Source organism: Poromitra crassiceps, assembly GCF_964638095.1.
Source record: "Poromitra crassiceps genome assembly, chromosome: 14".
Taxonomy (NCBI): domain Eukaryota; kingdom Metazoa; phylum Chordata; class Actinopteri; order Beryciformes; family Melamphaidae; genus Poromitra; species Poromitra crassiceps.
The window spans coordinates 8,604,406-8,622,489 of record NC_139633.1 but is presented as its reverse complement, the minus strand read 5'-3'; the positions used below and the strand labels follow the sequence as shown (position 1 = coordinate 8,622,489).

General features: G+C 43.5%; 1 protein-coding gene across 1 annotated transcript in view; it reads right to left on the bottom strand.

Moving 5' to 3' along the window:
• LOC310788805 (homeobox protein Meis1-like) overlaps nt 1-4,845 on the bottom strand; it is a gene marked incomplete at its 3' end in the record, with an annotated part of 25,688 nt that extends 20,843 nt beyond the window's left edge. The window contains exons 1-5 of the mRNA XM_083650379.1: nt 4,355-4,845; nt 2,265-2,485; nt 982-1,123; nt 669-719; nt 36-86 (exon numbers count right to left, since the gene is read on the bottom strand). Coding sequence (XP_083506505.1) covers nt 36-86; nt 669-719; nt 982-1,123; nt 2,265-2,485; nt 4,355-4,366 — 477 coding nt within the window. The 5' untranslated portion in view covers nt 4,367-4,845. The remainder of the gene's footprint in view (nt 1-35; nt 87-668; nt 720-981; nt 1,124-2,264; nt 2,486-4,354) is intronic.
• Between the last annotated feature and the right edge of the window lie 13,239 nt (nt 4,846-18,084).

The following is an 18,084-nucleotide window of genomic DNA, read 5'->3' as shown; positions in this document are numbered from 1 at the left end:
TGGCGCACTGGACAGGAATGGCGTGAGAATATTACCTTCTCCAGCTCCAGAAGATGAAATCGTAAAACTTGAATGGCTTGAATCATCTGAAAAATTAAAATAACAATAAAAAAAAATGAGCTGCACATCCTCTTGATATTAAACAGGCACGTTTTTCTCAATACAACTAACTGCAGACGGGGAAAATATTCATATGAATGGAATTTATATGGAACTGATATTAAACTTCCACGTTATTACAATATGGAGACGTGGCACACAGACTAGCACTGCAATAACCCTGAGAGTCAGGGATCTATTATCTATCGACTATAGAGGAACACGCTACTTTGATTTCATATTGAAAGTCCCAAACTGTACAAAGTGAAAGCCGTTAAGAGAATAACTTTCCAGACGGAGTTCAGAGGTTTGTGACAGCTGTCTAATGGCGGCCCTTTATCTGCTGAGACAACCCGGGGCCATCACGATATCAAGGGTGACCCATATCAAACAGTCCAGTGAGGAGCACCACCGCCAAACCTGAACTTTTCAGCAGTATAGGCTACATGCCTCTCTGAGCCGGCGAGGAAACATGCAAACCACCCCCTGAAATATTCAAAAGTAGCCCAACTCTCACAAATTGGGACCCTATTAAAGCATATATTTTTAAAAATCAATATTTAGCTTACCAGATTATCCAATTCTGGATTCGATGAAAATAAGGGCTTTTCTGCCCGAATCTAAAAGCAAGAAAAGTAAATTCTTAAAAACAATAACATTGATTTGAATAATGTAATAAGCACATGGAGTAATAATGCCATAATAACCTATACAGCAAATAGCCTATATGTGAACACTTTTTGAAAGGGTATTTTTATTAATGGATTACAATGTAAAAGTAACTTTACGCACAAAAGTCAGAAGTCCATACTTGTGCGTGCATGTAAGAGCTCACCAGCCCAAACATGTGAAGTGTAAAAAAAAAAATCCAACTTTGCTGACCTGTTTTGCAAACACTGCTATGTCTTCATTGAAAGATTCCGATGAACAGACGTCTCCTCCCGCCACCCCGGGCTCTCTGGGGGTGCAAGTCGCTAATTCACATTTCTCAAAAATCAGTGCAAGCAGGGGGAACAGGGGGTGCCTGGGAACACACACAATAGCAAATGTCACCAGAGAGAACAGCGCCGGGGTCAAGACTACTCCAGGCTAGATTTAGCCAGCCATGCTACTCTCCAACAACGCGCCCATGGGGACTGCTGCATGCTGCAGCCCGTGCTATTATATTATGCAGAGGCTTGGAGAAAGGCTGCAAACAGCGGGCAGACTTCTGTGATTAAATCTAGGCGTGCCTAATAGCATAAAAGCTTATAGTCAGCCAGCTTCTTGCACAGGTCTATACGTTTGGATCACAACATCATCACGTGCCTTTGTTTGGAGAAATCTCGTCTCCTGAATTTATATTTACTGTTTATTTATTGTTTACAAGTCTTCAGAGTAAATACATGCAGACTGTAACGTGTTGAGAATAATACAGCACCCCAAACTTGTGCGTAAAAGTGTGGAGTAAAGATAGTAAAATTATTTTTTAGCATGTTCAGCCGTGCAACCACCATGCTTATAGACATTGTAATTAATTAATCTAAATTAATAAATGACATATATGGGATTTTCCTTTGAACTTAATCTACTTTTAATTTGCTACAGCCTCACACATTACGCACAATTAATTAAAAATAATTCCCTGCATAAGAGAGAATGTAGCTAATTATTAGGCCAAGGCTAAACAATGAAACGTAAAAAAAACAACTAAGCAAGTTAAATTGTATAAACTATGGAAATAGTCATCTTCGACATTTCTCTTACAATTAGGCTATTCTAGTGTGAAACTGTGAAATATGTTTTGGACTGTATTATAGCCTAATAATAACGTGGGATAGGCTTTGAGTGCATGGGAAAATACGTATTTTCCCCCTTTCTAACACCTCTAATATTTGTTTAGTCTTGGTAAACGTGGTGAACTAACTTCTCTGCAAAACATTACTTTCCAAATTGCGTAAAAATAAAACAACAACAATAATGGAGCAGCCACTTCCGTCAGTCCCTCTGCAAGCAGCTGGAGCTCCAGTGTCTTGCTCAAGGACACTTCGCCGTGACGCACGGCCGTCAGGGAGGGGATTGAACCGGTGGTTATCCGGTTACGGGACGGTCTCTCTGTCTGCACCCACTGGGCCACCCCGGCCGGGACTGTTTTCCCCACAGACCGGACTGAGGCTTGCACCTACCCGTATATGGAGTCTTTATCTCTCTTGAGAGCGTCGTTAACGGAGGAGCCCATACTGGGAGGCATGGTGTTGGTGTGGGCGGTGTGCGGGTACTGGTGCGAGTGCAGCTGGGGCCCGTGGTTGAGGTGCACCGCCTGCATGGACCGGGCGCCGTGCGGGTCTCCGTACATGGTGGTCGGGATGCCCACCCCATCCATCCCGTAGTGGGGCAAGTCTTCGTACTGCACACAACAAACACGCGGGTCCACACAGTGAATATAATATGAGTGTGAATCGATTAAACACTGCTTTTTAAACTTTGCTACAAACAATAAGTCGGCCCAACTTGAGATGTTTTTGATGTGGGAGAAGTTAGTCTTGAAGTTTTGTTTTGCTTATTAGAACAGGGGAGAAAAGTGCCGATCTGCTGGGGATAGATCCATTTGTTTCCAGTGCAAGTCGACCTGTTTCAACAATTCTCTTAATTCGAGTGTTTTCTCGATAGAAGGACTAGCCTAATAGCTTTCTTTCAAAAATATTGTCACTTGTTGTAACTGCATTGGAAACAAAGTGAAAATAATCTCCCTCGCTCGCAGTGTATTGCTATTCAATTTGATAGAAAACAAGATTTAAAAAAAATAAAGTTAATACTGGCTTGTTAAGGTGGACATTGTGCTGTGGATAAGCAATGGCAGTTTACATTGAAGTAGACTATTTTTGTTCCAAACTTCACTTTGACCTTATAGCTCCATGCGCAGAAGTTCACTACGCAGCCATGATAAATAAAGCTAAATAATTCAGAATGATATAATGTTCCAAAGTATAACTAAAGCAATAGGCCTATGAATACCCACAAATACAACTATATGACTCAATTATGATTCTTATCAGCAGAGTAGTGTTTGTGTTTTTAAACGCATAAGCCTGGTGGTCCGTGTATTCAGTTTGTACAACAACAAAACGGCCTAATCTCGTTAATTGCAGTGTTTTCTAATTTTAGAGGCTCATCATTATGCAGCATGTTATTACAGATCAACCACACTCACTGCTGATTCGTGTGCTCTACACAATTAAAACGAGTGTTGTGTTTTTCATATGATGTTCACTGAAGTTGGTTATATACTTTCAACTTTTTTCATGTGTTAGTTTTGAGCTATTATATAGCGTCCCATTCACCTCGAAATCAGCCATGGCACTTATTAGCACGCTGTTGCTTTGTTTTATAGGTGGCTATATTGAGGCAGGCCTGCTAAAAAAAACTATATATATTCCATATTTGAGATCCGCTTCTTTAACAATTTAATGAGAGTCTTGAATTATTGATAGTGCTCTCTGGAAGTGACAACGTAGTGTCGGGGAAAGTGAGGAAAAGGCATTATCACTTAAAGCCTAACGTTTCGACCCTAAAGCCAAAGAGGTGCAAACCCAGCGTGATGCTGCCCCAGTGCCAAACTAAGCTGCTAAATGTCTCTAGTCTGTTCGCTTTGACCATGTTTACGCTCCATGTGAAGATCCTAGCCGCTGTCTGTGTTCTGCAGCAGTCCTACAGGAGTATATGAATCAAAGCGTTTGTCATCACCTCATTACTAAAAACGGCCTCACTGGCATTTTGCTAATATTCTACGTTTTCCCATAATTTAGGGAATTAAAGTATATTGCTATAGGCGACGACGCATAACTGATGTTAAAATATGGATTTCTTTTATCATAAATACTCCACTCAATTATGAAATCTTGACGAAATTGACTTTTAGGGGGGAATGTGGAGATTGTGTTGCCGCTATGCCCTCCCCCCATTCCGCTTCCAGTAACTGGCCTGTCATAACTAATCTAAAAAAAAAAAAAGCCGATATGAGATATGAACACGCTTCCAATGTCCCTTCGTGGGCCGATTTGTGGAGCAAAAACGAGTGCGTTCGTGCGTAATAGCGTGCCAAAAGACGCAAAACACGAAATTGTGTCTCCATGTGTGGGGAAGACGAGAGAAACTTTCGCCGCGAGTGAGTGAGTGTCTGTGCGTGTGTGTCATTAAGCCACGTTACAGTGCAGGATTGCATTCAAGCAGGGTAGACCCAGAGAAACTTTTTGAAGGGGGGGATTGCCCTACGTACCCGTTGCGCCATAACCCTCCTCACTCCCTGGTCTTCCTTTCAGCTTAGATATATCCCCTCTGAGGCCAGGGTGGAGACGAAATGAAGAAAGGAAAATCCAAATAAACGGCGAGATGTCTCAACCAAAATCCCGTATGCCTGTTTTTCCTCCGCGGAGCGGTGAAGCCAGCCCCCGCTCGCTTCTCTGCGCAAGTTTAGCCCAGGCGCGGCGAATAGGTCCTCGGCTATCCTCGAGTCGGGACACAGCGGCTCCTTTTCCAAAAACCAAGATGAAAATAAAATAGCCCGCTCAAACAAAACGAGCGACTCTCATGGCTCTCCGCTGCCCTGCACTCCGCCTGTCTGTCAGGGCTTGTCAAAAGTACCGGATGAATGATGGTCCCGACCGACGCGCGTCTCCACGGGATCGGCACCACCTAAATGTTAATGGTCACAATCACAGTTAAAAAATGAAGCAGGCTCTCCTCGCGTTTTCTTTGATCACTCTCAGCTCCCCGGCAAGAGATTTTTTTATGCAAAAGCGTCTAGAGGAGATCAAGAGGAGGTGGGGTGATAATTCTGGCTTAGGCTTTCTTAAAGGAGCCACGATCGATGCTATGCGCGTGTGTGGATGTGTGTGTGTATTGCGTGTGTGTGCATGTGTGTGAGCCGCCTGCCCGTTTGTGTACAATGGATGTGTGTGTGTTGGAGCTGAGGAGGAGTGGATGATCTGGACCAGACTGCTGAAACCCGGAAGTAGTGGTGGCCATAACAGGTCGCGTCTTACACAACGCGCACCGGGCTGCAGCAAGTGGTGCAGAGAGCAGGGGGGGTGGGAGGACCCAGCAGCGAGGCGAGCCCGACCAGAGGAGCTGCCTGCCTGGAAGAACACAACCACAGTTTCTCCACCAGGGTCTATAGGTTTTTATAGCTTGTTCTCATTCACACGCGTCATTCCCAGCCCAAATCGATCCGTCAGATCGAGACCATGTGCACGTTGTCTCTTTGTGACCCCTAGCGCAACTCGGCGCATGTAGCATCCCAAAGCAGACGGTTTGGAACTTTGATGTCAGATGCTGTCAACTTGTCCTTATAGCTTATGAGGGCAAAGCTGGTGTTTCTGAGGTGCAGGTTAAATTGTGATTAGATATTTGGAAATTGATAGCAGATATGGGGAATAATTAGATAGGCCGAGCAATTAAGCTATATACATAATAGTTTGTAGACCTATAGGCTTGTGCCAGACAGACTATCAGCAACATGGCTACTATGCACCTCCACTACATTGTATAGCCTATTGTTAATGTATTGTTGCATTGATGAAGCCAGGTGAGCAGTCAGTCTCGGGGGTTTAGGCTGCTCACTAAACTTCCATACAGACTATTTGCTATCCACCTTTTCATTAGTGCACATGATGTTATGAATGGCAATGCAACGCCTATTAAATGCATAGGTCTCCTCCAGATAAAGTAGCCATGAAGCATCATGCCACTTTTGTCTTCAAGATGTGTTTGACATCTTTTCTTTAATTTAAAATACTTTAAAATGTAGGGTATTTTGTGCAAGCAAAACTAGTCGATAAAAAAAAGTTAAACTAAATGTTAAAAATTAATTGATCTATAGTGGTTTGACTGCTGCCAGTGCTGCGTGTAGAAGTAAATCATCAAAAGGTTCCACTGGCTTTTTATAACAAGCTTTATAGATAGTGATCCCCCGTCCGCCCCGCTCCCCCGCAGCAGCGCCGAATGGGTCGCTCCAGTCTGTCACGGCTGGCCAATGGCAGAGAGGCTCAGGGATGGGAGCCCCCTATTGGCTCTGCTCATGATCGATCCCGAGCTGATTGATCGGTTTTAGGCCACATTGGCCAGGAGGCGCAAAACAACACAGCGCCTGCACATGAAAAACACACCAACGTTGCATCTCTGTCAGCTTCTACAGGCTATTAGGCTATTAGATTCACCAAAACACCGAATATATAACCAAGATTCCTCCGCCCCCCATCTCTCTCTCTATCTCTCTCTCTCTCTCTCTTTCTCTCTCTCTCTCTCTCTCACACACACACACACACACACACACACACACACACACACACACACACACACACACACACACACACACACACACACACACACACACACACACACACACACACACACACACACACACACACACACACACACACACACACACACACACACACACATCTTACCTTCCCAAATGCACTCACACTTTGATAGAAAGTAGCCTACTATTCAAAAGCAACCGGATATTCACTCGGATTATAATAAACTTCTACTTCTAACGTCTATATAAACTCTTCTGTCTGACTCTGACCAGATTAAGATGAGCTTTATTCACCCAATTTTGCCTGTGCGTAATGAAACTAATTCGACTAAAGCTTAACGGTTTGCAGGCCAGTGCCGAGGTGGTAAAAGTTGGGTCAAATATGAGATTCAATTGGGGAGGGGAAACTTTTATTCTGGAGTGGTTCCAGCAAAATTAATGAAATGATCGAGGTAGTGCGTGCGTGTAAATTTAGTGTGTATTTGATTCCGGGTAGTCGAGGCTAACCCTACAGTTTATCCCATATTGTATTTGCAGAGGAGTTTATACACTTTTAATCTGATTTAAATAGGCTATTTATGAGACAAATCCATCCATAGTTGTATAGTAAGAAGTATCAAAAATGGTGTGGTTATATGAAAATTGACTTTTAAGAGGGGAATGCATTAATTAATGAATTTCAGAAATTCTAATTGTGCTTTGTTCTGTTTGTTTTCCTCATGGTTCAACAACTGCGAGGTCACAAAAGTCACATATTAGCCTATATATAATCCATGCATCTTTTATTATTTCTTTGCCACTACCTCACACATGGTGAGCGCGCAATATCTCCCGATTGTGATCATGAGGTGTTGCTGGTCGGTGACGGGCTGTTTGAAGTTTTTCCTGAGCAGCGTCCCGTCATCGATCATCTGCCCCCGGTGCCATCAGAGAGACGGTGTCATAACACGATAATGCGCCTTCGTCTCACAGTCGGCAGTGATTCCCGTGCGTAAAGCCCGAGCGCATGGGATCCGATGAGGGCAAATTTACAGGCATGAAATGGCTATTAACCTCCCCTGCACTGCAGCCCGGCCGGCGAGGCTCTGGGCGGGGGGCGGCCAGTGGAGGAGCCGAGAAGCCGCGCAGGACGCACGGACTTTTACGCATGGAGACACCCGAGAAATAATAGACCGTGCGTTGCATGGTTCACTTGTGCGCGTCGAGTTTGTTGATTTAAATATTTTGTGGGTGAGTAGAAGCTCGCCGCTCTTTTTGATATATATTTTTTCTAAATTATAAACAACTCTGGAGATTATTATTGTCAATATATTCTGGAAAACGGACGCTTTTTGCGTAAGGAGAAGCTTTGTTAAAACATGTTTCGTCCAATTCTGAAGCGCAAAGAGGAAAGAATATATGGTAACTCACTTTTTTCACCACAAGGTAAGCTGAATTAGTGGCTCAGTGAGAAGAACCTAGAGCTAAATTGACATGAAAGGGGATCACGTCAGCGCCTGGCCACTGTAAAATAACCAGAATGGGCATTATAAAGTCATTAAGTTGCTTCAATTAGCGTCTATAAAAGCAAACTAGCAGCTCTACTTTCACTCTTTAAGTTGCTCTTGCGTGAGGGTCAGTGCGTTTGGGCATCCTGGAAGCGAGGAGGGGGGTAAATAGGCCTACCGTCATTTCTGTTTAATCCGCTTTGCGAGGACGGTAATGCTTTGAGTCGTTTCAATAAAAATCAGCAGGTATTACTCTCAAACGGGCAAATGTGAATTGACAGCGTATATGCCCGGGCGGGAGGACAATTCGAGGCGTTATTAGACGGCCTACACGGCTGACTTTGTAGGTATTTTAGGACAAAGAAAAGTTGCAGCCTTTTTTTTTTAGTTTTTAATCCATAATTATTCAGAAAATTCAAAATTGAGGAAATTAAATCCTCGCCGGATTATATTATTTAATAGTTGTATATCAATCGTTCAGATAAAATGTGATAAAAACACATTATTGCGAATTGTTTGTTTTGAATAAGACCAGCCCAGATCAGATGTTTAATTAGGCTAACTCTTATATTATTAACTCTTTCCATTCTACAGACTTGCTGTAAACAGGGAGCAAGAGTGAGGAGTCAAACAGAGGTCAAACCTTTTGCAGCCCTGCAGCTCTGCGCCCAAACGTGTTGGGATCTGCAACGGCCAGTCTCTCTGCTTTCTGTCACTGCGACACGCACACGCACGCACGCACGCACGCACGCACGCACGCACGCACACACACACACACACACACACACACACACACACACACACACACACACACACACACACACACACACACACACACACACACACACACACACACACACACACACACACACACACACACACACACACACTACACAGATAGATAGGTCTGCTTCACCGTCAAGAAAGTTTTCGCAGCTTATCTAATTACATGAAACTACTAGTACATTATCGCCTGTCAAAATAGCCAGCCGCTTTCATTAGGGTTTAGTTAGTCTCTGTTGAACTGGCTTGTTATTCAGTCAGTAAGGCATATGGCATTCATTGTGCAATCAAGTGATTTTCTTCCCCCCCCCCCCCCCCCCCCCAGAAATGTATTTTTAAAGTTAGTCTAATGTGTGCGTAAAATGCATTTACATTTCAATTGTCAGTTGGGAAAAAAGTGTATTCCCTCCCATTTATCTATATCGTTTGCAAATTGCACCAATTATTTTATGAAATATAAATTGTAATTATTTTATGTATAAGTATAGATTGTGAACTTTTTGCTGGTGCTCGATAAACTGATATTGCTGAATTAATGGATTGATAAACTCCATTTACTACAGTAATATCTCGAAAACAGTTATAGCCTATATGGCAGGAAAAACATACTGTTGACATAATACAGATGTGTACTTATTAGTCTAATGTGATATGAATTGGCAATGGCATAATCTGTCACAATAATCATTCCAAACGACGACATCAGTTAAAATCATATCTCGAAGAGGAACTAGTTGTTCTCCCTGTGCAACTTCTGCTGGATCCTGTTGCAACTTGGCCCAAAATGTTCCTGCGAGCTCCTCTCGCCTCCACACACATGAATGCTTAATCATGTGCGCCTTCTACCGGAGCTCCAGGGAATTACATCTAATGGAGAGGGGGAAACTCAATTTAGATAATTACAAATAAAACCAAAGTAAAACTCCTGCAAAAATACATTTACGCTGACGTATATACTGCAAAACTATCAGTTTATTTTTGATGCACTGTCATCATTTCAACCTTGCATTGACAGGCTTAGAATTTAGGCTATTGGTTCAGCCTTTAGGACTGAGTTCTTATATTTTTAATGATCTTTGTTCATGTAAATGATTTGAAATGTTAATAAAAATAATAAGAGTTAATATAATAATGGAGTGATTTATTTATTTTTGGTTTGTTTGCCTCTTATTGCACATGCATGTCAGTTTGTATGTGTTTGGTTTATTTGAAGGTGGGTTTGAAATTATATTGAGACATTGAATGAAGCAGCATTTGCAGACAAGCTTATTACCTTTGCTTCACATGTTCATGTGAAAAGCAGTTTGGTGCAAAAGGAGTGTAATATACATTTGGCAGATATAGGCTATTATTATCTTATCAAAATAACAGATTTAAGTTAAAACAAAATGTTAATAAATTACATCCAAAAGATTAAAGTCCCCATGACATGCATTGAATTTGGTGGGGGGAAAAAACAGCATTTGAAAGCCTTTTTTTTATACAGACTATCATCTTTCTGAATCTTAAATGGTGTAAAAGCTTCCTATATGTGCTTTGAATGGTGCAATTGTGTAGTGTTTTTTTTACTGCAACAAAAAAACAAAAAAATGTTACACGTCTCTTGCTCTAAACAATATAGCTCTTATGGTAAAGAATTTTACATGGTTGTACAGATAGTGTGAGATATAAGTGTGACACTCACACTGACATCAGCGCATCACACCTATAGATACCAATGTGACAAACAGCTGCTTTCCTATGGTGAGAATTGTGTGAAATTACATGTAGGCTACCCCCCAACACACACACACACACACACACACACACACACACACACACACACACACACACACACACACACACAAATATAGACGAAGAAACACATGCAAATATAAACCCATAAATGGACGTATGCACGCACACACACGCACACATACACACACACACACACACACACACACACACACACACACACATACATACATACATCCGTATACGTACACTCATGTGGTACAGACACATACACACACAAACCCACACAACAAGCACACACACACACACACACACACACACACACACACACACAGCAGAGGCCTATAATAATAGCTGTGCTGAATGCTGCCAGTCAATTTTCACATTGTGCCACCGGCCACCGGGTCACCAGCTCCACTCTCCCTCTCAGAGGCTGAATTAACCCCTCAGATAGAGAGAGAGAGACCTCATCGCTCTATCACACACACCTCCCTCTCTCTCTCCCCCCCTCACACACACACACACACACACACACACACACACACATACACACAGTGTCTCTCTCTCTCTCACACACACACACACACACACACACACACACACACGGTGTCCCTCTCCCTCCCCTTCTAGCAGCATTTGTCACCGCCACTATTATTTCAGGTGTGCTAATGGCATCGCCGACACTTTTGCTGAGACAGAGAGAGAGCGAGGAGAGAGAGGAGAGAGGGAAGAGAGAGAGGAGAGAGGGAAGAGAGAGAGAGGGAAGAGAGGAGGGTGATAGAGAGAGAGAGTGAGGAGAGAGAGAGGAGAGAGAGAAAGGGAAGAGAGGAGGGTGATAGAGAGAGAGAGTGAGGAGAGAGAGAGGAGAGAGGGAAGAGAGAGAGGGAAGAGAGGAGGGTGATAGAGAGAGAGCGAGGAGAGAGAGGGAAGAGAGAGAAAGGGAAGAGAGGAGGGTGATAGAGAGAGAGTGAGGAGAGAGAGAGGAGAGAGGGAAGAGAGAGAGGGAAGAGAGGAGGGTGATAGAGAGATAGAGGAGAGAGGGAAGAGAGAGAGGGAAGAGAGGAGGGTGATAGAGAGAGAGTGAGGAGAGAGAGAGGAGAGAGGGAAGAGAGAGAGGGAAGAGAGGAGGGTGAAAGAGAGAGAGAGAGCGAGGAGAGAGAGGAGAGAGGGAAGAGAGGAGGGTGATAGAGAGAGAGCGAGGAGAGAGAGAGGAGAGAGGGAAGAGAGAGAGGGAAGAGAGGAGGGTGATAGAGAGAGAGAGAGCGAGGAGAGAGCGAGGAGAGAGGGAAGAGAGAGAGGGAAGAGAGGAGGGTGATAGAGAGAGAGTGAGGAGAGAGAGAGGAGAGGGAAGAGAGAGAGGGAAGAGAGGAGGGTGATAGAGAGAGAGAGGAGAGGGAAGAGAGAGAGGGAAGAGAGGAGGCTGATTTCAGTGGATCATAGTAGTAATTTATTGGCATATATGACTCAGTAGACTTAATTAATTACCAATTTACAGATTCAAATGCAAACATCAACACATAACTTATAGCTATCTAGAACAGATCTTCAGGCTCAAAACAAGAAGAGACAAACGCAGTATGGCTGCTCCAGGACATGTGATGGGGTATGGAGGTTCAGGAGTCAGGTCAGGTATGGGAGAGTTCTGATGGCCACGTGTTTTTGTGAGGGGATTGTTCCGTTTATGACAGTTGCGGGTTCTACGGCCAGAGGCTTACAGTCATGTTGGGGGGTATAGCCAGCTTGTCAAACTGGGAGGTTTGGAGATTTTGGGCAAATGAGCAGATCTGCTCACGCCGGGTAGCCAGGTCAGTGAGCCCGGTAGGGTCAACAGGGCAGGTGGGTAGTGATCATACTTGGGGCGGAGGATGATGCGACAGGCTGATGATGCCAGCATTCCAGGCGGGGGCAGCATACTCCAATAAAGGTCGTACATATCCAATGTATTCACCTTATCTAGCCCCGCCCACTTCACCCATTGTGTCACGACTTCCTGTTCAAAACGCCGGCTGTTTTTACCTGCTCAAACGAGTCTGACTCACCTGGTCAAACCTAGTTTGACTCACGTTATGAGTCAGACTATAGGTTCATGAGTCACAGGAAGTGTAAATACAATCGTAACTTCCGATTGTATTTACACTTCCTGTTAGTCTCTCAAGCCAGACGGTCTCTTCTACATAAGGTGAGTATAGGTCAGTATAGGTCATCACTGGAGAGAGAAAAAACGCCCGAGACGCATCAGGAAAAATAATTTCCTATTAGTGTTTGCTGTTATGGCATCTAACTGGCTGATCATCATCCACCTGGCTGATCATCTTCTACCATGGCTGATCATCTTCTACCATGGCTGATCGTCATCATAGAAGTCCTGTATCTCCTCTCTCTCCCTGAAAGCAGCAGGGCTGAAGGAGCATAAACACTTAATTGGCGTGTTTGCGTCCCAGCGTGTTGAAAGTCTACATTTAGACCGTAAATTACATTTGTAACGTATTAATACCAACGTTTTATGCTGGCGACTGGTTTGGGTGAGGGATGTCACGAGTCAGCCAGTCAGGGTGGGGGAGCGAGGGTGAGGGTGAGGGTGGTGGTGGGGTCTCACACCTCCCAGGGAGACTGTGAATTGATCAGCACCTCAGAGAGAGAGAGAGAGAGAGAGAGAGAGAGATAGAGAGAGAGGAGAGGTGTGAAGACTCATCTCTTCCTGATGGGTGTGAGGCAGGAGCGGCCTGGGGAGCAGCAGAGCCTGGTGGTAATAAACCAGTAAAGCCCCAGTGATAGAGAATAAATTCTATTCTCTATCACCCAGTATAGAGCTATAGTCTGGTAAAACCATCCCGATCACATGACCTGATCTGTTCTGAAACCGGCCAATCAGGGATGTCGCTGGCAGAACAGTACCGGCGTCTCCCGAAGCAACGAGCGGGTAACGTTCTTCCGAGCAGCTTTTGGATTGGACGGGATTCGACGCTGATTGGCTGAAGGAGTCGTCTGTCAAGGCAAGTTATCCCGCCCACTGAAATCGATGTGGGGACGGCTGGACAGAATGTGAGGTCATGTGATCAGGATACAGACTAGTAGAGAGACAGCCAACAGGCTATATGATCATGAAGGCTTTCACTGCAAAATGTTACACATTGCTGATGTTTACTCATACAGCTGGTTTCAGCCTCAAAAATCTGACTGTTTTTTTAAGTCAAGTGTCTCAAGATAGTTTAAATTCAATGGCATCGATCGTTTTGTCAGAGCAGGTATTGTAGAATGAAACATATTATGCAGTAGTTTGCCTCTCCATGTATTAGACATGAGATTTCACTTTCCAGAATTACGTATGGGGTCCATATCTGATCATCAATGCGATTGTACTAGCAGAATATACTGAACACAATTCTGCTCACTCACTCACTCACTCACTCACTCACTCACTCACTCACTCACTCACTCACTCACTCACTCACTCACACACACACACTCACTCACTCACTCACTCACTCACTCACAGAGACTGCATTCTTAGGATTAAATTATTGTAATGTTGCTCATATAGGACTTTAACGCACTCTGAATCTAAACTGCATTTGATTACAATATCAACTTGAAGAAGCATTACCTGTCGGTGATGATGTCTGTGAAAGCATTTTCATTTTGTTTTTTGGTCTTCAGGTATAGCTTCTATATACTCTTTGAAAAGGACTGTCAAGTGTTTTAATGTAGTGATTTGGTGCGTTCAATCACTACGCCTCATTTCAGAACAGAAGTCTTCACATCCACGTGCCAAAGCAGCTGGTGGAGGAGAGAGGCTTCACCACAGACACACTTAGCATTTGTCTGGTGGCTGCTGGTTAACTCCCAGCCTGCAGTAAACAAACACATGGTGTGGTCACACCTTGAGTGGCAACACACACACACGCATGCGTGCGTGCACACACACACACACACACACACACACACACACGCACACACACGCACGCACGCACACACACACACACACGCACACACACACACAGCCACAAAGTGACACTGCGAAGGTGACGAAGCTTATCAGTCCCTTTTGGACAATATGAAAGTTAATTCCAGCTAAACCTTATTTCTGGAGGTATCCCATGGACCCCTTAGGTGGGATCCTAGGTACACAATTTAATATCTTTTATAAACACATAAGCACCTTATGTGGCTGATAGCACATTTTATTGTTGAATGTTAATGATGTATGTATGTTTTTTTTCCTTTCTTTTCCTGTGTCTGAGCCTGTTTGTCTTGTTCATATATTGTTCTATAAAAAATTGAAAATAAAGTATATAAAAAAAAAAAAAAAAAATCTGGAAAGAATAAGTTCATAGTTGAACTCAATTGAAATGAAGAGAAGTCAGGCTGTCAATTCTTTTTGTCATAAACGTACTTTGGCACGGTGGCTCAGTGGTTAGTGCTGCTGCCTCACAGCGAGAGGGTACCGGGTTCGGACCCCGGTCCGTCCCAGGTCCTTTCTGTGTGGAGTTTGCATGGTCTCCACACGTGTTCATGTGGCTGGGTCACCATCAAAGACATGTATGTTAGAGTTAATACTCCGACTCCTAACATCCTGATAACTAGGATGTAGGCTTGTGGACCTCAGGAAGAATAGCTGCGGCAATGCTGTAGCAGTGTAGCTAATGGTGATCCAAATAATATTCAACTTCAACTGATTGTATTCATCTGTTGTTTGTAGGTGGAGAGAGAAATAGCGATAACATAATAAGAGCAAGACAGCGAGATATTTTAATTTGATAAAAAAGGGCCTTCCTCAAAACACAACCTGTCTTGTAGCTGCTTTGCATTCTGCTCTCTCTCCTGCTCATGTGGGTGGAGAAACCTCTCTCTCATGTTTCTGTGGGTGGAGAAACCTCTCTCTCTCATGCTCCTGTGGGTGGAGAAACCTCTCTCTCATGTTTCTGTGGGTGGAGAAACCTCTCTCTCTCTCCTGCTCCTGTGGGTGGAGAAACCTCTCTCTCCTGCTCCTGTGGGTGGAGAAACCTCTCTCTCTCATGCTCCTGTGGGTGGAGAAACCTCTCTCTCTCCTGCTCCTGTGGGTGGAGAAACCTCTCTCTCTCTCATGCTCCTGTGGGTGGAGAAACCTCTCTCTCTCATGCTCCTGTGGGTGGAGAAACCTCTCTCTCTCTCATGCTCCTGTGGGTGGAGAAACCTCTCTCTCTCATGCTCCTGTGGGTGGAGAAACCTCTCTCTCTCCTGCTCCTGTGGGTGGAGAAACCTCTCTCTCTCTCATGCTCCTGTGGGTGGAGAAACCTCTCTCTCTCCTGCGGGTGGAGAAACCTCTCTCTCTCCTCTTCTACGATAGATTTCTCCCTGTGCGATTGTTGTTGAACGTCTCTCTGTGCAAAATGGCGTCTCTAGAAAGAAGCCCTCACTCTTTAAATGTGAGGGACTGACAGCAAAACCTGACGTTTACCAAAGATGTCTCACATCCTGAAACATCTTCTCATATCAAACTCCACTGTAGCTGCTGCAAACATCTCAAGGTGACCTCACTTCATCTAGATTGAGCCAGTCATCCTCAGCAATAAGAACAATTCACCGCCAAACAACAAAATGATCATCCATTTCTCCAAGCTTTGGTATTTCTTTGGCTCCAATTGGGTGGATTTACAGGTAAGTACAACGTGATAGTCTCTCTCTCTATGTGTGTGTGTGTGTGTGTGTGTGTGTGTGTGTGTGTGTGTGCTTGCGCTTGCACGAGTGTGTGTGTGTGTGTGTGTGTGTGTGTGTGTGTGTGTGTGTGTGTGTGCTTGCGCTCGCACGAGTGTGTGTGTGTGTGCGCGCGTGTGTGTCCATGAGTACATATATATCAGGTCAGGTACTCGTGCGCCATAGTTCAGCACTGGGGCACCGGGTCCATCCTGGTAGAAGGTGAATCGGATTACCAAACATGCTGATTGGCTGCTACAGCACCTATACTCCCCATCTCTCCTCAAACACAGTTAGCCCGAGCGAAGGTCATGTGAAGGTCACCGGTCACATCATCTCGCCAAAGATCACATGCGTCCCTGCGAGATCCTAATAGGGACTTTCAGAGCGCCCAGTACATTTCTGTCATAACAACAAATGCCAGAGTTAAAGTGATCTATACGCTAACTGTGGTCTTTGTGGCTATAAATGAAAGCAATAAAAGTTCTCCTCGACTTGCATGCAAACTGTCAAAGAATCAAGGTACGGCGTGATTTCAGTTGTAAATTTATTCCAGTGAGCTTTTGTTAATTATCACAACTGTCACAACCATCAAAAGACAACAACAGACGACTTGGCGCGCGCTTATGTTCGACACGTCTATCTTTAAACCCTTTGTTCCGTCACGCTGTCTTTCCTGCTTTGTTGATATCGCGCGTTACACCACACCTGCTTCCCGTTACACCACACCTGCTTCCCGTAATTATTTCTCTCTCAATCTCTTGTTTTTATTTTTGGGCGCTTTGTCCTTGAATTTTCCCAGTGCAGACCAAGCCGTAAATGTGAAGATTTCTGATCCAAACAGCCAGTCTATCCATGTTGGCGGGCGAGGAAATATAATCATCATTCAACTTCCCCCCGAGTTCCAGAGTGTCTCAGTAAAACGTGTTTGTGTTTTGTCTATACCGAGGACTTGAGGAGCTGTGCCGACTGTATCTTTGAACATTTTAATCACTTGTTTTATTTCGTATGAATCGTATGTTTTCTTGCGAGAGCAGATGTCACTTTGTCCACGTGGTGGGCGTTCTCAATTAGGAAGTAAAGGCTTCATTTGAGCAAACAAATAGAGCAGCTGGCACCTGTGGGTTCCAAAAGAAGGAAACGTCTATGAGGTCTTTATGAAGGTTAATTAAAATGCTGAGTGATTTTTGACTACAGGTAACTCTCACTGTTAACACTTTCACTCTCCGATCAAAACAACAGAAATGTTGTATAGCCTCAATAAGTGGAATCTTTTGACTTGAGTTCTTTGTTGGTTTTTGTTCTCTTCCACAAACATTTTGAATTTCGGACTCTGCAGGAAAAACAACAACAACAAACCAGTTTAATTAGGACTGAGAAGGCCTCTGTACTATATATCCTCCTAGCATTTTGTTGAAGGGTCACATGCGCCGGTTGAGGAAATTCTGCAATGCGTATTTTATTTTGTTTGCTTGTTTGTCATGTTTATTTCGAATATGTATGTAAACAAAACAGAGACAATATATGGGGCCTTCAAAATTACACGTTAACAAGTCAATTGAAATAGTATTATGAAATAAAGATGAAGGGGTAACAAACGTAGACATATTCGAAAAGGAGTGAGAAGAAGTATAACTTATTAACACCCACCGCTTTTCCACAATACTACATTATTATATATATACTTGTATAACAACACATACTATAGAAATATCCACATATATATATACATATATATATATATATACATGTATATGTACATACATACACACATACACATACATACATAAAACACTAGTCATATAGTAATACATAACAATTATGTATATATATGATAATAATTGTTGTCATATATACACTATCCCATACATAGTATTCAATAACGTAACTATATAGTTATAAAAAAAATGTAGTTATTCATACATACAAACATACAGTCAGACAGACATACATACGTACATACATACATACATACATACTTACATACATAAAACATGTAATCTAACACCA